General features: G+C 29.5%; 1 protein-coding gene across 3 annotated transcripts; it reads left to right on the forward strand.

Moving 5' to 3' along the window:
- The first annotated feature begins 9,418 nt into the window (after positions 1-9,418).
- On the forward strand, positions 9,419-17,503 carry LOC113869763 (UDP-rhamnose/UDP-galactose transporter 6-like). 3 transcript variants are annotated; one of them, XM_027506248.1, is made up of 6 exons: positions 9,419-9,706; positions 10,590-10,815; positions 12,249-12,433; positions 12,533-12,733; positions 13,125-13,286; positions 17,262-17,503. In XM_027506248.1, exons 2-6 carry the CDS (start codon positions 10,686-10,688, stop codon positions 17,319-17,321), a joined length of 738 nt encoding a protein of 245 aa, XP_027362049.1. In that variant the 5' UTR covers positions 9,419-9,706; positions 10,590-10,685; the 3' UTR covers positions 17,322-17,503. The 3 variants fall into 3 exon arrangements, with proteins under 3 accessions (XP_027362049.1, XP_027362033.1, XP_027362041.1); XM_027506232.1 differs by lacking the exon at positions 17,262-17,503 and adding an exon at positions 15,175-15,932; XM_027506240.1 differs by lacking the exons at positions 9,419-9,706; positions 17,262-17,503 and adding exons at positions 9,781-10,016; positions 15,175-15,932.
- Positions 17,504-27,527: the final 10,024 nt, after the last annotated feature.

Below are 27,527 nucleotides of genomic sequence, written 5' to 3' on the forward strand. Positions count from 1 at the left end.
ATTGTGTTGTGGCTGAGTTAGTGGGTAGGAAATTGGTAAGAAATATAATGTGGGTCATGTGTCGTGGTATGTGAACATGATGTGTGTTGATCCAAAATTGATGGATGTGAATTGTATGTAAATGTTGTGTGATAGAATGAGTAGGGGCACTTGTGCCGTATATTTGAAAAAATATTGTGAAAATGTGGGCACAAGGGCCGTGTAATGTGAACGATAATTATAGGCTGTGTGCCGTGTGTAAGTATGATTACTGCATGCGTGAATGAAATATGTGTGAATGGACGTGTTAGCGCCATTGTAATATGCTGTAAATGGTTCAGCGATATACTGGGGATGTGAGAGATGAGGACGGTAAAAATACATTGGGGAAGAAGGAGTGGTAGTGACACCGACTGCGGAACCGGTGCACCACGGGCCACACACTTTCTTCCTGACTAGACTTCTGACCGCTATCTTTGCTGAGCGATCCGTGACTACTCACGTGGTATCCGTGAGACGGGGGTAACTGGCAACCATTCATGGTGTAAATTTGTGATCACAGTACCACAATGAATGTGGTTGGTGTGTGTGTATGCACAAGTTTTGTGTACTGTACCTATGGATATGGAATGCTGCCTGTGATTGTGTTTGTTTACTGTATTGGAAATGTGCTGAAGGTGAGACTCTACGTTGATTGTGTGTTTGTAGATAGTGTAGAGTACTCACCTTTACATTCATTTTTCAGGAAATCAAGATAATCAGCACCGGACTCAGTGAAGGGGTGGAAGGAACTGCTATAGGACTTAAGATATTCTTTTGGAAAACTGTTGTATTTGAATAAGTCTTATAGCAACTGTTTGATATAAATTGTAACTCCTTCCTTTACTTGAAATGGTTAATGAAACTTGAATTAAAAATAGAAATTTTATTATCTCAAAAATTTGTAAAATTTCTTATTTGTTGAAAATTAAAATTTAAGGTGTTACAGTTACTTTCAGTGCTTTTATAAATCTCCCTTGGTGCTTGGATAGGGGATTTTAATTCTGTCCTGTTTGAGTTTGAAAAACAAAGGGGTAGTCCTATTGCTTTTAATTTTACCAAAAAGTTTGCTAATTGCCTCCAGCTGTGTGACCTACAAGATTTGAGATACAAAAGTACTCTCTTTACTTGGCAGAGGGGTAATATTAAAGAGAGACTAGGGTAGTCGCTAATGATTCTTGAAGACTTACATTTCATCTTAACTCAATCATTCACATTTCTGTCCTAAAATCTGACCATGTTGGTCTATGGCTAAAAGTTAGAAATATGGACTCCAAAGTCGACCATCCTAAGCCTTTCAAATTCCTTGCCCCTTGGATAACTCATAGTGATTTTAACATGCAAGTTCAGAATTCTTGGGTTCTTAGCAGTTCTTGGACAAATAATGTTAACAGGTTTAAGATCAATATAACTAACTGGAATAGAAATATTTTTGGTAATATTTTTAAAAAGAAAAAATGCTTATTTAACATAATTGAGGGAATATCTAAGAAACTAATCAATGGATATAATCCTTTTTTGGTTAATCTTATGAAAAATCTCTGGACAGAATATTAGCATATCTTAGATCAAGAGGAATCATTTTGGTATCATCACTGTAGGTCTAATTGGGTTAAATTAGGGGATAGAAACACAAAATATTTTCACAAAGCAGCCACTATTCGTAGAAACAAAAATAATATTGAAGCTATTAAGGATGATAAAAGTAATTAGAAATATGATCCCTCTAAAATTTTGCTTGTTTCTCTCCAATATTTTAAAGAGGTTTATTTAGACACTAATCCTCACAATTTTAGTCTTCAGTCCCAATCCGCTTTCCCTCCCCTTAGAGAGTTAGATAAATACAAGTTGTATTCATAATTATCCCTTGAAGAGGTTAAATCTACTTTATTTTCTATAGGTAATTTTAAATCTCCTGATCCAGATGGATTTCACGTTATGTTTTTCAAAAGCCAGTAGACTACCCTAGCCCCCTTTATTTTTAAATTTATTGATGATATTTTCAAGAATCCTAGCCTTATTTCTGCAGTTAATGAAACTAGAATTTTTCTCATTCCCAAAACTGAGAATCCTGAGTCTATTGCTAATTTTAGGCCAATTTCCCTTTGTAATGTGAGCTAAAAAATCATAACCAAAATGGTAACTAATAGGTTGAGATATTCTCTTTCATATTTAATCTCTAGTAATCAAAGTGCCTTTATTCCAGGTAGATAGGGTATTGACAACCCTTTAGTTCTCCAAGAGCTTTTACATTCCTTTTCAAAACTTAAGGGCAAAACTGGTTATATGATTTTAAAGTTAGACTTAGAAAAAGCTTATGATAGGATTAAATGAAATTTTATTTTTGATACTTTCCTAAAAGCATAACTAAATCCCAACTTTGTAAATCTTATTTATCACTACATTTCTTCCCTGACCATGCATCTAAATTGGAATAGTAATATTTCTAGCAGCTTTGTCCCTTCTAGAGGTATCTGTCAAGGAGATCCTTTATCTTCCTACATTTTTGTCATGTGTATTGAAAGGCTAGCTCATTTAATCAAGGATAAGATTATGGATAATAGTTGGATCCTTTTTTTACTTTAATTCCTAAGGACCTAGTATCTCTCGTCTTTTCTTTGCTGATGATATTCTTTTAATTGTTAGGACTGATGAGCAGAATGCTAATATCATCAATAATGTCCTCCATGAATTTTGTTCAGCTTTTGGATTAAAAATTAATTACACTAAATCCTCTCTCTTTTTCTCTAAAAACACTGACCTTGTCCTAATTTATTCTATTAGTAACTCTTTAGGCATTTTTTCTTCCTCTCAGTTGGGTAAATATTTAGGAATCCCTGCTACTTATCAGAAATTGAATAAACATCATTTTAGTTTTCTTATTGATAAAGTTAGAAAGAAATTGTCACTTTGGAAGATGAATTCTTTATCTCTTGCAAGTAGGGTCACTCTTGCTTAATCTTGCCTATGAGCATTCCATCTTATATTATGCAAGTGCATTTAATCCCCACTGCTATTTGTAATGAAATAAATAATATTTGTAAAAAATTTATTTGGGGATCTTTAGGAGGTAGGAAGTGTCATTTAATTTCTTGGGATAAAAATCTGTAAACTCAAAGATAATGGAGGTCTTGGATTTAAAGATCTCCATATGCTTAATAAGGCTTATCTTATGAAATTATGCTGGAGACTTGTTACCTCTCCTAATGATTTATGGGTCCAAGTTATTAAAAGTAAATACAAGTTTTCTGTAGGTCAGAGACTTAATATTGGTTATGGTCAGCATTGTTCTCCTCTTTGGAAAAGTTTAGCTATTTTTTGGCCTTTGCTTTCTCGAGGATTAAATTAGATCATAAGTGACGGCTTAGATGTTAAGTTTTGGGTTGATAATTAGATCCCCTCATTGGGGATCTTCATAAATATGCAATTCACCCTGTTCCTGATTTAGATCTTGACTTACCTGTTGCCATTTCTCTTCTAGAGGAGTCTAGAATTGGGATAAGTTGTCTTTTTTACTCCCTGATAGTATTTGCTATCTCATTGCTCAGCTTAGACCCCTTTCTAAAGGTCAGGATTTACTATTCTGGAACCTAACCAGTAATAGGTCTTTCTCCTGAAATCTACTTATCAACCTATTGCTAAATCATCTCTTTCCAACTATCCAGCTAAGAATGTTTTTAAATTGGTTTGGAAGTGGGATGGTCCCCTTAAGATTAAGTTCTTTCTTTGGAAAATTTATTATGGTAAGCTTCTTACCAATAAGGAACAATCCAGGAGAGGAATGACAGATAACTCAATATGCTCTAGATGTAATGAGGCTCCTAAAACTCTCATGCATGTTTTACGTGATTGTCCTTTTGCTAGAGATGTTTGGAATCATTTTATATTATCTAACCAGTTTGTTCAATTTGTCAATCTTGGTTGGAGTAGTTGACTGTCTTTGAATTTATCTAATCAGTCTCTCAATAATATCTATTGCTGAGACGAATTGTTTGGGGTTATAGTTTGGTATATTGGGAAGAATAAAAATGTCTTTATTTTTCAAAATGGTGTTATTCAGTCTAATATCTTAGCTCAAAAAATTCTATGTGATTTTGAGTTTTTCAATGATTGTTGCAGGAATTCTTCCAATAATCTCTCCAAGATATCTAAGGATATAATATCTCTAAAATGGATCCCTCCTACCTTTGGGTAGCTAAAATTAAATATTGATGGTGCAGTTATGTTTTACTAGGAACTAAACGAATGAGAGGTGTTGTTTGATCATCCATTGGGATACGGCGGAGGACCTCCGCAAACCAAAGGTGGATGGGTTTCAGCAACCTCTGATTCACATAGTTTCCTATTGCGAATATGAATTCTTGGAAAAAGAGGGAGCAAGCCTATAAAAAAAATGAATGAAAGTGAATTCAATGAATAGATAGGTACGACAAACAGCGCTGCCTACACGCGAATTAGCTTCCGAGGTCGAGCAGTTTGTGAAGGGAATGGCTACTTGTGGCGGTCTTCTTAGGGGCTTTCAAGGAAATTTCATTGTTGGGTTCTATGGTAGATTTGACCCATGTTCTCCTTTAGAAGCCGAGCTATAGGGCATTTACATGGGGAACAAACTAGTTATCCATAAAGGTGTTGAAGCTATTTGGGTGGAAAGTGACTCAAAGGAAGCCTTGTCTTTAATTTTGAGTGTTCAATCTAGTTTTCACTCTTTATACCCTTTAATTTAAGGGATTAGAAATCTTTTGAAATTTGTAAAATTTATCAAGTTTAGCCACATTTGTAAGGAAATGAACCAATGTGCTGATAGGTTAGCCAAAAAAGACTTAGAGGAATTAGTTTCTTTTTTCATTTTGGAAGATATCCCTCCTTTCTTGTATCCCTATCTAGGTATTGATTACTTCAATTCTTGAACTCTTAGGAGAGTTCTCTAAGTGTCTTTTTTTTAGGCTTCTAGTTCCTTTAATTAGCAAAAAAAATAAATAAAAATAATGTCTTAATTGATCCACGTGTTTATTATTGATAATTTGTTAATATACATAGATATTTATTAAAAGTTATAAAAAAATATTAAATTTAAAATATTTTATATAAAAAATAAATTGACAATTAAAAGAAAAATTAAAATATTAAATAATTTTTTTAAAAAAATACAATATTTTGTTTCAATAATAATAGCACACTATCAAATCAAGCACATATGAAATATAAAGTAAATAACAAAAGGTAGAATCATATTTACTTTAATATACATAAAAACAGCTTAATAATTTTATGACAGGGTAGCTACGGGTACATGTACGTTAATACTCGTACCTGCTCTATAATTAGGCAGAAAACAAAATCCATTTGATCACACTCACTTTTTATCTGAAAAACAAATTTTTATTCGCGGATTTACGTTGATGAAGGTAACTTTGTTATCTCTCCTAGCATTTATATTCTCAAGTTTGCAGCATTGTTAAACTCGATCTAGTACTGCATCTGAGATACTATCGGTTTCAACTCTTTTGAACCTTATAAGTACTTCTTCATTTCACAGGTTGAGAAACATAAATATTTATAAAATAATCTTAATCAAGACTCATATTCATTACGAAACTCTAAAGGATGAAACATATATGAAGAATATTTTTTAATTCAATTTTTTATTCCGTAAATGTAGGAATAAAGGATTGACAAGTAGTATTTATTCCCCATAATTGTACGCAGAACGGATTGAAATCTAGTCAATTGATCATATTCATAGAGTCTTCGATGCCACATAATGGTCACATAAAATGATTTTTATATTATATTTCAAACCATTTATACCTAATAATTTATAGAAGTTGAAAAGTCAAATTCTACAGATATATATATATATATATATATATATATATATATATATATATATATACTTTTGAAGAGAAAAATATCTTGAGCATCCAAGTATTTGTGTTGAAACAGGTAGCGCTGGCTTTTCTTTTATTCAAACTTCTCTGTTTAAATTGTTGGTCTCAGTTGCTTCATCGTCCATGTTGTTGAAGCAGTCCATTCATGCTTCAACTGTATATGTTTTGTGAATACGGAGTCAAAACACTTGCAGCGTATCCAACAATTCACAGTTGTTCTGAACTACGAGGATGAGTAATTTGGATAGCAAGAAAACATTCCAATGGTTAACGATGAATATTAAGGGTATGTTTGATTGGAAACAAACATGCTCTAAGTGAAAAAAACTAAAAACTATCAAATAAAAATCGTCTAGATTTGCCTTCGAAACATTATAGCAGCACAATAAAAACAAATAGATTACTTTGCATGTTTGATATGATTCTATAGAAAAAATAGTTATGATATTATTCTTTCTTGTTTCGTAATAGAAGTGATTATTAAATTTTTCTTGGATTATTTTTATTGCAAAAGAAATATTGTTTTAATGAATTATTATGATTATTTATAAGTTACTATATTAACTTTAAAAACTGAAAAAACATATTTTTATAATACATTAAGTAATATTTTGTATTCATAAATTACACTCACAAAGTAATAACTCACCTTGAACAATATTCACCCTTCACTACATACTAATGATTAGTCTCATTTTCATCACCGGTATGAAAATTTCTTGCTTCCCACCTTAAACTTCACCATGAAAATGAATATGGAAACAATTGATACATTTGAGAGGTATAACTACCATTTAATACCTGAGTTGGCGTTACTTGGCTCGTTGTGAATTAGACTTGGTTTTTTTGGACCAAGGTAGAAATTCTCAAACTTAATGGCGTGGGAGGTAGGGACCAGCTACTTATTAGGCTCGCATAATACTTAGTCTTTCCTTCCGCTCCCTAAATATATGGGCCCATATCGGTTCCTCAATTAGTAGGTTTTGACTCTTCGAGAGTTGAGAGAAGTTGCTATTGCTCATTTGCTCTATCATACTGTGTACAGGGTTGAGAATCTTGAGATATTATATGGCTAAAAAGAAAAAGGTTGAGATTTTTGCTCCTAATTTGTTCAATGTTGTCCAAGGATGGTATTGTAAGATATCCACGTTTGTAAATAACTCTGCATCATCATATGTCTATATGTTAAAATATTCGTATAGGATTTTGATATTTCCTAGTCAATTTGAATACGATTAGCAATTAACCTTTTGCTAGGACAAGTTAGGAATTTAATAAAAAATGCATGTGTTCATAGATCTAGAAGGTGATTTAAAGTTATTAAAAATAGAAATTCAAGCAGGCCAAAATTAAGCATCGATGTACCCTTTGCGTCAAAAGGAGAAAAATATCTATGTTGCCATTGAATTGTATGTTGTCAAAACTAAGCGATTTGGATCCTTCAACGAAGGTTCATCACGTGCCTTTCGCTTAAAATACGTATATTGGGGAAATTAAAATGCTATATGATATAAATGTTTGAGGGTTGACTTAGGAAAAATAAAAAGTTTGGTGCATTTTAACAGTAATCCATTTTTTTAGTTTTTCTTTAATCTCGATTAATTTTGAGATAACCAGAGCAACTTTTTAGCAAAGGTTTCATATTAAGTGTACATTTAAGTCAATAGTTTAATTAAATTCTTATTTAATATTTTTTTAATATATAAGAGGTTATGTTACAAATTTGACTACAAAAATTATAATTTTTAAAAAAATACTAAATTTTCAAGTTATTTTTATAATCTATTCATAAATCATTTCCAATATCTCTTAACTAAAATTGTTGTTACATAGACAATATGCAATTATGTTGTCAAAATTTCACCATATGATGTAGAAGTAATTATATTATTTTGGACTCCAAATTGTCTTTATTTATTTTGTAATTATACACACAATATTGTTGAATTTTTCCTGTAGTACTGAGAGGATATAATATTAATAATTTTATATGGTTATTACTTGAAATGTTACACGAATTATGGTTAAAAGCATAAAAAATAATCGCCCCAAAAAATCCGAATAGATGAATTTATAACCCTTCATCCTGCTATGGTTAAAAGTACAAGCATGAAAATTAATAGCATAAGTGCAAGAATGAAAAATTAGGAACAATTATGAGTTCGAATAAACTTGATTAATCTAGCTCAATTCAATATATATATATAACAAATCGAGTTTAATCGATGCAAGGTGTGATATCTCCTAAGCAATATCATATTGAATGGCTTGAATCAAAACTCAAAGTAAGAAACTATCAAAGGGAAGGCCAGCGTTAAAGTTTAAATTTTAAAGGCCCTAACTAACGATACCCACTGTTTATGGTTGTCAAGGGATCTTCTTGGCAACCCGCCAATTGTGCATCTTGTAATCTTCAATCCTTGCCACTATATGCCATATAACCTAGTGATGTTCTTGAAACCTGAGCCCAAGCTAACATAGGGTAAGTGGGCAACTCTAAGAAAAATTCTTAATTGACAATTATCTTCATAAATAGGTATTTATTGCGATTCATGACATTTTAACACCCAATAACAATTATTATAATAATAATATATGGTTTTCTCTTTTCTGACGATCTATTAATATTATCTACATAAGGTGATTACATGCACTTAAAAAGACTAACATGTATGACACTAAAGAAGGGTGGGGGGGAGGTAAAAAATGATATTACTTCCTTTTTTACGGTAACAAATAATATGCATTAAGCATATGATAAGAATGGGAAATAAGTAATTATCAAATATCAAATATATATTTTAAAATTAAGAACATTGAGGATGTCAAGATGGAGTTTTTTTATTTCTTATTAGCATCTACAGGGAAATAAATCCCGTAATTAGTGTATTTGATGATTGTTATAATTGCTTGATAAACGTAAAAGCATTTAAATTCCATTGAGAAATAAACACAGTTCTTTCAAAATATTTTTGGAAGATGCAATTTTGGTCAAGCATTTAGTAATATGATACTTGACGTGTTAAAAAGTAGAAGAAAATGAAGATGCTTACACGATGGACACATTGCAACTAATTTATTTCCCCCCAGAAAGCTTATCACTAACCACAAAATGAAGTCTTAACGTAAAGATATAAGACCCCAAAAGAAGGGAGCAATTTCTTGTTGATAATAAACACGAATTGGACAAGGAGGACGAAAGGCGTGGGAGAATAACCGAAAAATAAGCTGTATGCTCGTTTCATGCTCACACCAAACAGAGAAAGAAAAGAAAGCTGACAAAATCCCACTTAGAGAGGCGTAGCTAACTCACATTTATGGTATTTCTGATGGGCTATCAATTTTCCCCTGACTAAACATAGTAACAAGTAATTAAATGTAATCATAATGTCCATTAAATACTCATATTTAATATTTAAAAATAAATTATATTTGGGTGTGTAGGAAAATGAAAATTAGAAAACGGGGATTGAGGTGCAGGCAAGTATGAAGTTGACTAGTAGTATATTCTGAATGACATGCCGTTTACTTTGCTGTTGTTGTGGTTGCTGCTTTCCCCGCAACTCACCTTTCCTTTCTTTTTTGATCACTGAATCTGGACGTTACAAAAGGAGCCAGCCAGTCATTACTAAAACTCATTTTAAAACCCAACACAACACACAAACACACCCCAAACAAGAGAGAAGCAAAGAATAATAATAAGCTTTTCAGCTTTGTTCTTTGTTTTCCCTCTCTGAAACCAACACCACGCACGCCACTCCTCAAATTTTCCACATCACATCGTCTCTTTCCTCTAAACGGTGCGTCGTTTAACCCTTCACGAATCACAAGCTTTTTATCCACTTCAAGAATATTTCCGTTAATTTGTTTCTGTTATTCCTTTTTTTTAAAAAAAAAAAGTTGCGTGTTGTTCTTGTGGCTTCTTTCTGGGGTAGTTCTTGATTAGGGATCGCGGATCCGTGTTTGGGATTCCGTTATCGCATTACTTTTTGCTCAAGCTGAGCTTTGAGAGATTTTGAGATTTCGTGATTTTGGTTCAATTCGGAGTTAGAATCTGCTGTGAATGACTGTGTATTATCGAAGGAATTAGTGGATCTAATGGGGATTGTGGTATTCTGGTTTGATTTGGTTGGTTATTGGCTTTAACTAGCTGAATCGTGTGTTTAAGGATGTTGGATTATGGTTGCAGTTCATCGGAGTTGACTGTGTATATCGTGAACTTCAACGCCCATGTTCCTGTCCTTGTAACCTTGTTTGTTTTTATTTTGTTAGTTTTTTTTTTTTTTTTTTTTGGAATGTTTTGAACAATGAAATGAAGGAGCTTCTCATAAGAAACTCAGAATCATTTGTTTTTAACTTTACATAGAGAGAGAAGATGAGAGAAGACTCTTCTCTGCTGTAGATGTCGACCCTCTGGACGGAGATATCGATTAAGGGTGGCTAAAAGATTTCATATTTCTTGTTGTTTTCCTTTGTTTAGATGTCTCCTTGTATATGAATATAAACTCACGCTGTTTACTTGGTTACCATCGTTTATTTATCCCCCAAGTGTACTCTCTACTTCTTTTATGAAGACTCAGATTTTGTTTTGTTTTCCTAGTTGAATGAGGACCAGCGTGAGAATTTTACTCTACTGATAGGAATATGTGCTTCTTCTGATGATTTATTTATTTTTCCATACAGATAAAGCTGTGGGATTTTGAATCTAGTGATACATTTTATTGCATGAGGGCAGAGCAGTGAAAAATTCATTTTGTGTATTGGAAGCGCTAGTTCAGTATGTCTTCTGCAAGCAAGGGTGATAGGAAGGCTTCCCTTGATGCAGCATCATGGTTGTTCAATGTAGTCACGTCTGTGGGAATAATCCTTGTGAATAAGGCCCTCATGGCTACATATGGTTTTAGTTTTGGTATGGCCTCATGGTGACTCTTTATGTTCCCTTTTCTCAATCTTTGATTGGTCATGCCTTTGATTTAGAAGATGCCATTTTCTTATCTACATCTTGTTTGGATACACTAACAATCCTGTGCATCCCTTTTTGGTATAATATGTGTGTGAAGAAATAAAGAAAGAAAAATCCTTTTGGTATAATAGACTTGATGATTTATGGGTGTAATTTCACTTTGATATTATTTGTCAGCTTCATTCAGATTGTACAGTTTTAGTTACCTTGGATTTAGATTTGGTCCAGCATATATTCAATTGTGCTAACTGTATAATGACCCGATAGACTGGAAATGTTATGTAGCATGAAAATGGACAAGAAAAGATCTTATAGGGTGGCATTTAACTTAGTGAATGGTGAGAAACTGTAATTCCTGATTTTAATTTTATTTTCTAAATACAAATGATACTAAAAAATAGATACGAACTTTGAGAAAACTATACTACAAATTGTAAACCACAGGCACACACTTGATCTTCATACTTTTAATGTAGGACTTAAGTCCCATACCTTGCAATTAGATCCTAACACATTCCACAGTTTTGACACCCTGGCTGTGCAATTACCCAATGATTAGTTTCAGGCAAACATGCAATATTGGCGTCACCACCAACACTGCTCATTTGGAGTTGAGAGACACGGTGGAAGGCTCTAATACCAATTGATTATAACTTTGGGATAACAACATCAAAAAAGTTAGTTATTATAGTTAGAGAACCTAAGGCCTTATAAATTCCACACTAGAGTCTTATACATCCAATGTGAGACTCAGGTGACATACCTTCATACCTTGTAATTAGATCCCAACAAACTTTTAAGTTGATATGTTGATTATGTCTGGCTTTTATTGATGGTGTACGTTATAAAATTTTCCTAGCATGTTAAAGAAGCACCCATTATGTCTTAGTGGTAGTTGACTAGGGGACAAATTTGCATTAATATGTTGCAAGCAATACAATGTTTAGTGGAAAGGAGAGAGAGAAAGAAAATCTGAGAAAACCATATGCTTTCAGGTGATAAGCCATGGTTATACAGCCAACAAACCTGTATTAGTAATGTTCAATCCAATAAGAGCAAATTTTGCATTTTTTTTCTTCATCCAAAAAATTTGCTGTGGCTCAAGATAGGCATTCAAAATTTTTCAGTAGGAAAGCTCTTTTAAAACAACTTTATTTGCACGTTGTTCCCATTTATATATCCCACAACTACAATTGCATTAAAGTGCTGAGAGTAACATTGGATGAACAATTAAAAAATTCTTCTATAACTTGTTGACTAAAGAATAATATGGTTTATGGTTCTTCTGATGTAATTTGTAAGGCTCCAGATTATTACTTCTGAACTTCTAGACTACTCCGGAATCCTGACGTTCTATATCCTATTATGCTTTCATGCAGCTACAACTTTAACTGGTCTGCATTTTGCTACAACAACCTTGTTGACAATCATTCTTAAATCACTGGGATATATCCAGACCTCTCATCTTCCATTATCTGATATAATCAAATTTGTCTTATTTGCAAATTTTTCCATTGTTGGAATGAATGTGAGTTTAATGTGGAACTCTGTCGGTTTCTATCAGGTAACAACTGGGGTCTTTACCAAGTATTACAGTTTGAACTTTCCCTGTAACAAAGATAACTATTTATGCTGATTATGTCCTATGAAATAAAATTGTCAGATTGCTAAGCTGAGCATGATTCCAGTATCTTGTTTCCTGGAGGTTGTCTTGGACAATGTACGATATTCAAGGGACACAAAGCTTAGTATTGTTTTGGTTTTGCTTGGTGTTGCTGTCTGTACAGTCACCGATGTTAGTGTTAATGCAAAGGGTTTCATAGCTGCTGTAATAGCAGTATGGAGCACAGCACTGCAACAGTATGTAAGTAACCTACACTATCATCAAATACTGAATCTTGAGATGGTAGATAGAAACTGATCAATTTGAATTCCTTGTCATAAAGTCAATTCTAGATTGGTGAATGTTCACTTCTAGGTTCATGAATCTTGATGCTTATCAGCAACATTCATGTAATTACAATTAATCAGCTTTGTTATATGTCAAAAAATGGCAAATTGGCAAACCTGCTATGATTTTTCTGTCTTCTCACTTCTGCCTTTTTATTATCACAAGAAGTATTATCAGGTGCATCTTCAGGAACAGACTTAAATAAATTGCTTAAGTTCATTATAGTTCGAAGTATTCCTGTTTTATTCGGATTTCACAGATCTCTGTATTGTTTGGCTGATTTTTAACATTACATTCTGTGCAGTATGTGCATTTTCTTCAAAGGAAGTATTCTATTGGGTCGTTTAACTTGTTGGGCCACACTGCACCAGCACAGGCAGCAAGTTTACTGCTAGTAGGCCCCTTTCTGGACTATTGGTTGACAAACAAACGAGTTGATGCCTACGACTATGGTTTTACATCCACTGTAAGTGTCTCTATTTATTTTCTGGTATTCTTTTCTTTTTAATGTATTTTTGTGAGGAGGGAGGTAAGCATAGACTTTTGCAATTTATTTATATATCAGGTTTATGATGCTTTATTTTTTGGGGGATTGAGAAGTTTAGACTTCTATTAAAATAACTTGCAATGGCAGGGACTAATCTGGCATGTTGTGCATCTCTGGCTTGGGTGAATTTTATATCCAACGTAAAATGTAGTATTCTTCATATTGCTTATTATGGAATTGGATGCCAAATTCTACTGCCTAAATTAGTGTCAGATTACTGACATTGATAAAAATTCCTCTGGTTGACTAAGGTTAAGCTCAAGTCGTAATTAATCCGTCCTGCTTTTCCAACCATTTTGTCAATTTATGACTCCTGTCTGTAAGCGTTGCTTTCAGCCATAAGTTTAAGAAAGTTCATTCCTTTAAGAGTGTTTGAAAACTCCAGATTTGCCGGTTGATTAAAAAGGGTCGGTAAATGCATTTGAAGTTCAAAGTATTATAATAATCCAGATAACTACATTCATGCGCATCATTCTTTTCAGAGTGATATTATTACCTTTTAAGTCTCTCTGGAAGAGGTGGAGTTTTATTCTTAACAGACGCATTCTTCTTTACCTTTCCCATTTTTTGACTCCCTATAGCTGATATTTAGTTAACTTTAGCTTTACAAGACTAATAGCATCTCTAGGTACAATCTGACACACTTCTTTCTAAATTTTTGCATTTTCAGAATGTTTAGAATAGAAAAGAAAGTAATCCTGGAAAGTGGTGCGTCATTATTTCTGTATTTTGTGCAAACTTGTATCACTTGGGACATTAACTGATCCCTTAAATTCATTTAGATACTTGAATGTTAGGTTCTTTGTATTCTTAACGGAACCAATCAAGTATAAAATATTAAATAAGTTTTGAACAATTTTCTGTTACTTTTAGGATCTATCAGATTTGTTTATCATGTACAATATGGAGGAGAAACTATATGAATCATTTACTTATTTGAAGTTTCATGTGAATCTTCAAGATTTTAATTATATTTATATAATCTTGTTTTTGTAGACCAACCTCCTATTTTTGTATGTATCTTATGCTCATATATCTTACTTATTGGAGATATGTATTTCATCCACCCTGATTTGCCAGTGTTGCTCCTACAATTATTTCCTTGACTTATGATGTTTTCTTGAACCTAATGCTTAACATAATCAGTCGCATGCTTATCCATACAGTACCTGAAAAAGACATGAAAGACTCGCATCCATGTAAATTTCTATAATGGTGTCATTTGTATACATGTAAAAGGCATGAAAGACACTATCATCCATGTATATTGGCTTGTATCTCTATACTGGTGGCATTCATATACATGTTGCTTGTATCTCTATAATGGTGAGCAGGGGCATAAATATAGCTCTTATTTTTATTCACAAAAGCACTGTGTTCTTGACAATTTGTACTCGTGAATAACTAGTTGCTTGCAATACGTTCAAAACTTGTGAGGGTGCTCATCCTTGGTCTACCTCACAACCAAATCTAGTTCTTCTTGTCAATTTGTTTTTCAGTGGATTTGGTCCTATCCCTTTCACTTAGAAAAATACTGTCTTTTTTGACAAATGCAATTTATTCTATATAGGGACCAACTGTTTCCTGTGCATGGAATCCTACCTTGCATGCTTTATTGGTGTCTTTCTCTCTGAAAATGACAGTCATTTTCCTTGGAAAAAAAAGACAATCCAAATATGTCTACACTTTGTGTCAACTTCATGAATATTGTACAGTGTACCTTCACTCAAAAATAAAAAACAATTATGAATACTGTGACTACTGGAATAGTATTATTATTAAACTGAGCTGCTTCTGCTGTCTGCAGTTGTTTATCATCCTGTCCTGCACCATTGCAGTAGGTACAAACCTCAGCCAGTTCATCTGCATTGGTAGGTTCACGGCTGTATCATTCCAAGTCCTTGGCCATATGAAGACTATTCTGGTCCTGATCTTAGGATTCATTTTCTTTGGAAAAGAGGGTCTCAATCTACATGTTGTTCTAGGCATGATCATTGCAATAGCGGGAATGATCTGGTATGGCAATTCTTCTTCTAAGCCAGGGGGGAAGGAACGTCGTAGCTTTTCCCTTCCTACCACCAAAACCCAAGATTATAGTGCTCTACCTGTGTCCTCTGAACCAGATGCGAAAGTATAGAAAACAGTAGAAATTTACATGAGAACATGGTGAAACTTTTGGTGAAGTGCGTGGAAAAATCAGGTGCCCTTTAGGCGAGCTGATTCAGTTTCTTTATACCTAGAGGGAATTCCCAATTATTTATAGATCTTAGTCATGTCTTTGCTTTTTGCGTTAAGGAATTGTTTGGGAGGGAGGGGGAGGACAACACATTGTTAAAGGAGGAAAATTCTACATTATGTTCCATTTTTTTATAGTAGAAAAATGTTGCTATCACTTTTATAGTAATGTGTAATTCCATTTTTACCATCGGGGTTGGTTGAATTGTAACATGCTCATGACAACTACGTTATTTGGGTTCAGATATAGTATGTGTTGAATTCAAATATAGGAATCTGTGTTGGTAGAGGATCTATAATGGTAGTGTAAACCACTTTGGTAGTTTGGCTCCACCTTAGAATGGATACAACTTTTTCTCAGCCTCAGCTTTTTGTAAATAAAACTGCAATTTCGTTTTCAAAAAGATTGCTGTGTTAAAACAAGCAACCTAAAACTCAACAAAGAAACCAGACATACAAGGAATAAAAAGGAAATGAAAAGTTGATATTGCCTTGACAGCCCGGGCCACGGGCATGCATGGACAGCGTTGCAGCCTATGGATTATTAGTGGTCTTAATTACCCTGTTAAAAAACCACTATTACCTTGGAATCCAATCTCTAGATTTCAGCGGGCGGAACTTATTTTTATAAAATAAGGATTGTGGCCTCAAATATTCTCTAAAGTTAAAGTAAATTTTATATGTATGACAAATAAAAATAATTAGGCACTCATTTGTCTCTAAGAAAGAAAAATAAAGCTAATGGCCTCATAAAATAAGTTGTACCGCCGGTCGCCAGAGCTAAATAAAAGAGCATAGTAAATGCCTAACGTTATGTTAGGTGGGCTTCGCAGTAACGTAATCCTGAATAATTGAAGTTGCTTTCTGGAGGGTTTTTGTAGGATTCACTTGCTATGGTCCCAACAACAGCTAGATCTGCATATTTAACACAGCACTTTTGAGACAATGGGAAAGCAGGACCTGTAATAAAAGCCTGATTTTCTGAGACATGGGGAATGATGCATTCATGCAAAACAGTAAAAATTAGGTTAAAACTTGACATTTTAAGGCGTCACGTACCAGCACTTCTGTAGCAGCAGGTCAGCACCTGGCTCTGTCCCAGACTATAACATTAGGATTTCCTTTTTCCCTTTTGCTTGAAATATCTTTTTACTCTCTCGTTTTCATATAATTTTATTATGTAAATTGTATGGCTTAATTGGCTTTCCACTTGCTAGTTTCAGATTGACCGCAGAGTGCGTTGTTTTTTGTTTCAGAGAATTAATTTTATAACAAAAATAAAATGCTTCTTTATTGTCAATTAATTTTACAGGATAAATTTAAGGTTTGGCAAAGGCATTTTTTTTACTTTTCTGATGCAATATTTTGGATAGATTCTATGTTGTTTCAATTCGTTATTTTGTCTTGACTCTTGATCAAAATGTATCTTCAAAATATTTATTTTATTTTGATGATTTCGCAACAGAAAAATCATTTTCTTTATCCTATGTTTTAATAGACTCATTCTCACAACTAAGCATTTTAAGCATACATTTCTTCAAAAAAAGTTTTCTACTATTTGCTCACATAAACATTTTATCCCAAATAAAAAATAAAAAAAAGAGTTCTTGGAAATTAGGTATATTGACTTTTGCATTCTTTGTTTATTAATTATGGAAGATGTTCGATGATGGAGAAATTTGTTGGTTGCTGAGGACAATGGGGAGGAATCCGTTATAGTTGCAGAAAGAGATCGCCAATGAGAAGTCTATGCTTATGTTTGTTGTTGAGATACTGCTAGCCCCTGACTCAACGAGAATTGCCACTACGTTCCTTCGATGTCAATATCCTAAGAGTGACCTGCTTTGATGGCTGGTATACTATGTCCACAACTATTTTTATGGGTTATAATATATATATATATCATCAAATAATGATAATTAATGTAACATAAAGAAAACTTTTACTAGAATAAAAAAAAAACTAACGGATATTTAAGGATGCATATTAAGAGATTATACATAGTAAAATTTAATTAAAATTATAAAATTCAATGCCTAAATAGCTTTAAATTCTATAATTTTTAGTTAAAAATATTATTTCTGAATTTTTACTGTGTTTCTAAATACACATTAAAAATAAAGATATATTTATTCCAATAATGAGTTTGTTTGATCAAACGTAAAATAAAATGATATTGTATTATAACCCTTTTCTAGAAGTTTTTCGGAAGGTTCTATTGTTTTTAGTTTGAGAAAAATATTAAGATATTTTAAATTTTTTTAGTTTTTGAAAATTTTACGTAATTACTATAACAAATTTAAAATATAAGTAAAACTATTTCCCTTCAAAAAAATATCAATCCTTTTGTCTTAATTAATAACCAGTGGATCGTTATTTAATTAACGGTAGTATTCTCAATTTGTTTTCTTTTGTCGTATTATTTATCAAATCTTTATTTAATTGTGTGGATTAACATTAATTAATTAAATAATTAGAATATATTACAATTGTTGATATCATTTATGAGAATCATTTATTGAATTCTACTACATGTCTAATTGATAAAAATTATCCATAATGTGTTTGGTCACTCATTTTGATATGAGCTGAGAAGTCCTTGGTTTTACCTGTTAAGTAAAATGCTTCCATCGAGCAGTTTTTCAGTACACAAATTCTCACATCCTTCTTATTAGACGGAAAACAGTTTCCCTCATTTCCTTCGCTTTTCTCTTACATTCTGCATACATTTATGGTGCTAAAAAAATTAAATAGATCCCTCAACAATGACAGGAACATGCATTCTAATTTGATTCTCTCTAAAGTTCGTATTAGAACATGTTATAATTATGTGTCTCTATAAATTGTTCTAAGTGTAATTGCTTTTGGAATTTTTTAGAAATAATTTTATAACAAATCTAAAAACATTTGTGGCTTATATGTTGATCTAAAATTATTTACTTTTGAGTTTTTCTTATTTCTATCATACTGTTATTAAAGAGTTGCAATTAGAAAAGTTAAGGATTTTAAAGATATCACCCACGGATATATAAATAGGATATTATATTACTTATTTTTATATTTGTATTTGAAAAAATTATTTACACTCGAAGTCATATCCATACTACTGATAATAACTATAATCTATATCTACATAGAATATGGCTACTTAGATTAAATATAAGTTAATATGGCAAATATTACAAAATAAAAATATATATATGACTACATAAGTGAAAAAGTATATATAATTTTTTTGCAACAAAAGCTTAAACTTAAAACGTAAAAATAATTATAGAGATAATCCATTATTGAACACAAATATAACTTACGATCTCATTATTGGTAAACCTAACTTTTTATGGAATGGAAACTATCTTGCAGGTTCTAGCTGCTAATAATAAATAGCTATAATTTTTTTCGTGTTTTCTAAATTATATATATATATATGAGCTATGAATTTGTTGGAAAAAAATAGACCAAATTGAACTAATTTATTCAATTCTTTTTCAACAAAAACCAAACCAAACTGACTTTGCCTTCCACATAAATTAAGATTTTTTTTTCCTATTAAAGGTCCTATCCCTTTTAAAACAAAGTTTATATCGAAGTAGATTTTACCCTTTTTAATGTTTTTTTATATTCATGGATAAGAATGGACCCATGAAAAAAATATTTAATAAATACAACTATATACTAACAATACTTAGATTTTGTTAAAATTATTTTAGATATGTATTGAGGTGAGCAAAATCCTCGGAGTTAAAACAGAAGAAAGCGTAGACGGTTAGCATTTCCAGCGTAACGAGGTGACCATTTTTCTGGTTTTCTTTTATCATTCACCTAACTGCTACTCTTAAATTTAGTTGAATTTTGTCACAAATTCTGTGAACCCTTTTTTAGCTATAGAACATTACAATAGGAAGAATGATGATAAAGAAAAAATTTCCGAGAAATCTGCTCATAAAATGCCAAAATTTAGGTTCTAATACAGCTGCTACAAGGTCCCACTTTATTGAATTTATCTGTGTAAGAGAGACCAAGCCATCCTGGCCTAACAATTCGGTGGGAAATGGAAATTATTAGTAGACGATCTTATAATTGTACACTTGCTATTTGTGTTTATCTATCTATTTCCACACTATCAGTTTCAGGTTTATAAAGTTGATTTTTTTTACACGTGTGAAGATTTGCATTAAATAACTTGCCTAGAATGACATGTTAATTCAAGACAACACTGTTAAAAAGGTTCAAATTTCCAAAATTAAGATCAACTACGACATGCTTACTTTTGCCATGACCTTGATCGATGTTGCAAATGTTTTCAAATGATCCCCTCCCTATCCCTCAGTGCCTAGCAATGCCGGGGGACAAAAAGCATTTGGTCAGATTCAAGACCCATTATGGGAAAACCAAAAAATAATAATAATAATAATCTCAAAATTTTTCTAATTAAATGACATATCATAGTTACTAATTAAAGTGGTAGCTCGGTAATGTAACCAAGATTAAGGGAAAAAGGCATCCTCTCTCTGGCATTTACATTGTTCATTGCCAAAATAATTGGGTAGGGTCGCTCTCAAAAGGTCATGGCTCTCGTGTGGCATTGATTTTCATTCTCATTTCTCTTTTGTACTTGTTATTATTTGATGCAAAGAAAGACCAAAAAGACGGCGAGACCCACCCACATACCCCTTTCCCTCCCTCCATATCTCTCTCTAGGAGATGATAAAAGCATAGATAATAATCATAGAACTTTCATTAACATCCCTTTTATTTATTTAACTTTAAAGATTTAGGGTCTCTCTCACACACCCCTTTGTGCATGTCCTTCCTTGAATTCTTGGGGCACCCCACAGGCCCCCTCCTTCAATGTTCTCACACCTAGCTAGCTTGATGCACTTACTCCTCCTAATAACACAAGGTACATGGACCCACCTAGTCCTTTCATGTAGGACCCTCCAACTCTTCAATTATTTTATGCGCGTGCTTGTGCACGTGTGGTGTCCTCTCCGTCCCTATCTCTCATTCATCCCTTAATTGGCTTGGAGCAACACCCACACACACCATACCTCAATTAATTAATATCATTAATACAATTATTATGGATAGAATATATTACTATTTTCTCATTAATTTCACCCTCTCAGAATAATGTTAGCTTAGCCTCCTAATAGTAACTTAGTAACACTCACAAGTTGGCCAACGTGTCGGTGACCCAGCAGTCAAACCTATCTATATGCTCCATCAAATTCTGTTATTTTCGCCACGTAATCGCACTGGACACAAGCACGTGTTCATTGCAGCTTCAGGTCCCTCCCCATTATAATCATCACCATCATCATCATTTTCTTTATTTTTTTAAATTAATTTAATTGTATCTTCTTCATTGTTAGACAATTTTTTAAAAATTATAAACTAATATTTTGATTAAAAATTCATGAAAAGCATAACTGTTCTCTTATTGCATACTTTCTAATATATTTTAATGTAACTGTTAATAAAATTATTTTTATTAATCGATTATATTAATCCAAATCTAAAGATTGAGCTTAACTGCTTAAAAGTATTAAACATTTATTTTATCAAAATATTTATTATATTATAAATGTAAACTTATAATAAATATTTTTAATTAAATTTAATGTTTTTAGGTATTTAAATTTAACCATAAAATTATTTTTAAAATATTTTTATAAATACTTAAAGCATTGATTAATATGACTCGTGTTTCTTATGTTTTAAATATAATAAATATATAAATTCTTATTTAATATTTATTTTATTACTATTTTTAGTCTTAATTATAAGACCCTTATAACTATTGAAAAAATATGTAGTTAATTATTAGTAACATTATTTCATTAATTTTTGGATTAATCTTCTAAAATTATCCTTAAATTTCATAAAATTAATTGTTTTTTCATAATTAATTACTTTATTTGTACTAAGGATATTTTTTATAAAAGCTAATATACATAAAAACAACTTGTAATGGGTCTTAAAAATTGAAAATAAAAATATTAGTAAGGTATTTTTTTAACATATTCTTCAATACACATCTAATAGTTGGTAAATTTTTTAAAAAATTCATAATTTCTAATTATTCAATTTATATGATAAATACTTAATTTAATATATATATATATATATATATTGAATTGTGTGCTGCAACTGTGGCTTTTATATAAAAAAAATTATCAAATCATTAAGAAAAGAAAAAAATAATTATTGTCAAATTTATATTATATTTTTAACAAATTTTCATAATATTAAATGATTATTTAACGACATATATATTAAATAACTAAATACATAATCTTATATAAGTAATGTCTAGGATCTCGTTAACAGTAGAATTCATGAATTAAATATACTCAACTAATTCAATTAAAATGAACATGTCACAAGTAAAATAATCATATTTTAAGGATTTGTGTTTGATTACTTTTTGGATTGTTATTGGATTTTTCTTTTAACTCAATAAACTGTGTCTAATATGACATGTTTATATTATTTAAATAAAAATAAAAATTTTCATATAAATACAGAGATTTTTTAATTTAATTTGATGATATATATATATATTTAATAGCTCACAGAGTTTTTTTAATATAAACTAAATTACTTATCATGTATTTGATTGATAGAAGTATTTATGGGTTGGACATGGTGAATTTTGATATAAAAAATGACTTAATATGATAAAAAATTTCATGGATTAAATTGAGTTGGGTAGTAAGATTATACTTATATTTAAAAAAATTTAATTTAATATTTGATTGATGAACCAATTTTAACATTTTAAATAATAAATTTATTAAAATTAAATAAAAAAATATTTCATTCTAAAATATAATATAACATAAATAGTTTAATATTCATGTAAAATAAAACTTAAAGATTATAAAGTTAAAAATAAAATTTGACATCTTATAAATTATAAAACATAAAATTCAAAATTCATCTCATATTTAAAGCAATAAAAATATTTAAAAATTAAAAGATCAAATTACTTTTTAATTTTTAAATTTTCACTTTAAATAAACTGAAAATTAATTAAAAAATTTTATTAATTTCAATCCTTAGATCGAAGATAAGCAACTAATTATAATTTTTTTATAACTTCAATACAATAATTATATATTTATTTTATAAAAAAATTATTTATAAATACTAAACTTAATCCTTAAAACTGAGGTCAACAAAACTCATAATTAAAATAGTACAAGTTAATAGCAAAAAGTCCTTATATAATAAGTTATTGAGTATATTGGGTTGAATTGAATTTTAGTGTTGTAATTTCATAACTTAACTTGTACTTTATTAAATTATAATATTTTTACTTGAACTGACCGTTTATTTAAATCAACTCATTAATTTTTAATTGAATTAATTTATAAGATTAAAAAATCTCATAAAAACTCTTTTTAATTGGTTCAATTTAGTTTGAGTAGTATGTCAGAGTTGAAAAAAATAATTTTTTAATTTAGCTCAATTTATTATATTTTAATTAATTTATATATACTTTTTTATTAAATTTGATTTAACTCAATTTGCAAAAATTTTAGTTAACACAAATCTCAAAAAATTAAAAAATATAACAATTAATTTAATTAAAAATGGAAATTTATTTTTATAATTAAAAAACTACTAATTCTATTATAAGAATTTAAGTCTTGGACTCTTAAAAAGTATGTACTTTTTGAATTTATTTACTCTCATTCAATATCACATTATCATTTGTTAGTAAAATACATGTTAAGAGTTTAACTTACTTTCTAAAATAAAAATATTATTTTTTTAAGAAATTACAAATAAATTATTTTTAATGTAAAATATTATTATTTTAATTACATTTTATTTTATGTTATAACATATTAAATAATTTTTAAAAAGTTATGTAATATATTATAATTTAGTAATATTTCACAATGCAAGAAAAATTCATTAATATAGAAACATAAATCATACATGTTAAAGCTTATAAATTCTTCAAACTCATTAAAAAGTTAGTATATGTGTTAATTTTATATGTATCATTTTTTATAAAGTTTTTTTTATAGAATTATTTATGGCAAAATAATGTTTGATTTTACCTCTTATTTTTAGATATTAATATTTAAATTATTATTAATAATAATTTATCAAAAGTAGTAAGTTGAGAAATATTTATACTTGTATGTTTTAAGATATAATAAAATAACAACTAAATAAAAAATAAAAATTAAAAATTTAAGTAAAAAATATAAATTTTATATGTACATACTAACTTTATTTTCACAAAGTATTTGATTCTTTTAATTCAATTTAAATTTAAATTTTTTATTTTTTTCTATTTTTATTTTTAAAACATTATCTTTTAAATTTAATTATATAACATAATAGAATAGTTATTAATAAGAATATATATATATATATATATATATATATTAATTTATAAATTTTAAACCATACAATATATTTGAAATTTTTATTTAAACATTATTTTAACTTAATAATGCACATACAGTGCACAAAAAACTAACAAGCTTCTTATTAAAAAACACCAAGAAAATATTTTCCTACTAAAATCATGATAAATTCATAAAAAAATTCCTTATTTAATATGAAATAATAAATGATAACAAATGTTAATATATATTAAAAACATACAATAATACATTAATAAATAAAATTTTATTTTAAAATTGTTTAATAGTATTAATATATTAAAATTATTATGTTCTTAAATTTTAATGAAAATATTATATATGAATTTTATTATGAATATATTTAAATTTTAAACATAGGTTAAAAAATTAATTATTAACAAATATATATAAATTATATTTTTTATTATTATTTTCACTATCTTTCTTTCATTCATAAAATTACCGAAACCTTTTTTCCCCATTTTCAGTGTCCATTTATTCATGCTGAGGAGAGACCCATCAATGGTGAGTCCCACTTATGAAATCATTCTTTATTTAGATTATGGAGAAGTGAATAAACTTTTTTATTTGTTTAGTTTATCTTCTATTCAATTTTGCTGCAAAGAAAAGAGAGAATGATAGGCGATGACAACTTGACAGCCACGTCACCCTCATTTAACATCTAACTTTTTTTCAAAGATTCAAGTGACTTAAGTATGGATCAGTTTAGTAAAAAATTATTATTTACCATTAAAAGGTATTAAAATATTATTATTTAGATTTTTTACAAAACTTTTTGAGTACTTTAAAAGAAAATTTAAACGAACAATGAAAAGAGTATAATTCCTTGATGCTACTATTTAACTTTGATGAATGCCACGAAATTAAAAACATGGACGTGGATCTTCCTGGTCAGCTTATGAGATCAAGTGTTAGCAGAGTAAAAAGGTAAGACAGAATTGTGAGTGGAGGTGGGTGACGATAGTAAAACTCGGCCAGTGTAGCAGTGCAGAAGCGACGTGAGAGTTTTCGAAACTGAAGTGAACGAGATAAATTTTGTTGTCGCTAGCCAGATTCGCTTTTTATTTTTCATTTGCTGATACAAGAAATCCAAATAACTGTAAAAACCGATTACTCTGCCTCTTTTCAGAAATATAATTGTTATATGCCATCTCTTTTTTTACTTTCGCTACCATTGGATTTTTCTCACTCCTTTATTTGTATATGAAATTACAAAAAACATGTTATAAAATTTAGATTCTGAAAGTTGTCGGTTGAGAACTTAATTAAATTTGAATTGAGTACAGTAAAAGTGCTATAATTATTAATTAGAAACTTGAATTACATATTTTTTTCATAAGTTCATTTTAAATATTTAAATAATTTATTTTACATAGTTACATTGCTCAATAAATATATTTAATAATAAAGTAATTTAACAAATTTTAATTATTAACTTAGTTTTAAAGTATAGACGAAAGTTATAAATCACAATAAAAAGTCTTAAAAAGAAAAAATAATTAGCAAATTGTTTTTTTTGTTATCATACATATTTTAGATTTTAATGAATGAAATTATTTCAACTTACACAATTTTTTTTATAAATTTTATGTGCGTGCATCTTATTAACAAAGTATATTATGAAGAATTTTGTTAATATTAAAATATAAAAAAAGTATTAAGGTGAATTAATATTTGGATTTTTAATATTAAATAAAGATGTATTATTGGGAAGATGCATTTGCCCTAGTTGAGGAAGAAACTAAGAAATAATAATTTTTTTTTTTAGCAATCTTTGACAATATGACACCTTAGAAGAAGAAATTCTTATAATTTTTGACAAACATTTATGTATAAAAACTACATTAAATGTGAAAGGTAATGAATGACATTTCTTATGGCACATCATGCATATCGCATTCGACATATTTGTTTAAATTTTTTACTTCAATTCAAGAATAAAAATGCAAAGAGAATATTAGATTCTATAACTTTTTTTTACACCTTCTCTTTTCACCGATGTAATTATCTATGACAACTTAAATTTTTTGTCAATAGAAGTCATACAAGGCCTATGATCTTATACAAATTTAAGCATGCATATGTTGACAATGAGCATACTTATGTTTATGCAAATTGCACTAGCCTATGACAACTTATATTTTTTAGTAATGATTAACATGGTCGTCCTCAATATGTTGTCCAGTGTTATATTTTGATAATGTGTGACTTATGCATATAACATAAATAGAATTAAGCTAGTGCGACTTACGTTTAAGTATAATCGTGTTTAATGTAAAGATGACATTTTACAAATGATATATCTTAATATTGAGATTTTTTATTTATGAGGTAAATTTATCTCTAATTGTTATAGTAAACATATGCTAACGCGTAACATGTATAGAAAAAAATTATAAATGAAAATTTAATATTTTAAAAAACTATATTATTGATGGATTAAATATGACTTTATTTGTTTGTAATTTGAAATTAATATATGACGGTAAAATTCATCTATTATATTATAACATAAGTTTACCTTTTCTGATACTTAATTACAGACAAATTTTTCATGTAATCCAACGTCTCTTGCATTTGTTGTTGAGGATACCCTTTCTTTTGTGTCTAAGAAGGTGAAAGATATGGTCAATACTTAAGTTTATGCCGTAAATGAAGAGTTCTAGAAGCACAATGAAGAGATGTGAAATAATAAGAAGATTGCATAGAAGAAAAAAATTGATCAAAAAAATGGAAAAGGTAAAAAAAAAATGTGACATAAAAAATGTAGAGGGAGCTGCAATAGTAGTATATGCAGAGATGCAGTAAATGCATATATAGTAAATGTATGCATTCTTCAAACTTATGAGAGCGAGAAGATTTAGTGACTATGCAAATATTGATGACACTAAGAACTCGTGATTATTTTTGTATTTCTTCAAACTTTGTTATTTTATTTTTCATATTATTATTTTGGATGTTTACTTTTTTTATTGTAATAATATTTTAATTTATAATTTTTTCAATTTTTTTAAATTTAAAATTTTATTTTATAATTTCCTTATATTTACTGATTATTATGATAATTAACAACCTAGAGTAATAATTATAAAAGTAAACAATTAAAAAAAACAAAAAATTACAGATAAACATGTTCATTACAAAAAGTAAAATTCGTTTGTAATTTTATTAAAATCAAATCTGTTTATAACTTTACACACAATAAAATTTGTTTATAGTTTTACAAACGGTAAATTCATCTAAAAATTGAAAATTTTAAGCTATTTTTTAACAATTTACAAATAGATATATCCATTTGTAATTTTTTTAGATGGTAAAAATTGTCAATAAATTATAGATAAGTGTAAAAATTTGTTTGTATAGCTTATGAATAGGAAAAATAGATAGTTTTACCTATAAATGAATTCATCTATAACAATAAAATTTGTCTTGTAATCTTTTAAAAATTTGTTTGTGTTCCACAAAAATTTTTATATTATCAGTTAACAATACATTTGCAAAGGAAATGTTG

The sequence above is a fragment of the Abrus precatorius genome, unplaced genomic scaffold, assembly GCF_003935025.1.
Source record: "Abrus precatorius isolate BTA unplaced genomic scaffold, Abrus_2018 Scaffold10, whole genome shotgun sequence".
Classification (NCBI taxonomy): domain Eukaryota; kingdom Viridiplantae; phylum Streptophyta; class Magnoliopsida; order Fabales; family Fabaceae; genus Abrus; species Abrus precatorius.

Bases quoted from the DNA above. Each gene is read 5' to 3' on its own strand.
- LOC113869763 (XM_027506232.1), top strand. From the start codon at position 10,686: ATGTCTTCTGCAAGCAAGGGTGATAGGAAGGCTTCCCTTGATGCAGCA. The intron at 12,434-12,532 runs GTAACAACTGGG...TAAAATTGTCAG, and splicing joins ACTCTGTCGGTTTCTATCAG to ATTGCTAAGCTGAGCATGAT. The intron at 13,287-15,174 runs GTAAGTGTCTCT...TGCTGTCTGCAG, and splicing joins ACTATGGTTTTACATCCACT to TTGTTTATCATCCTGTCCTG.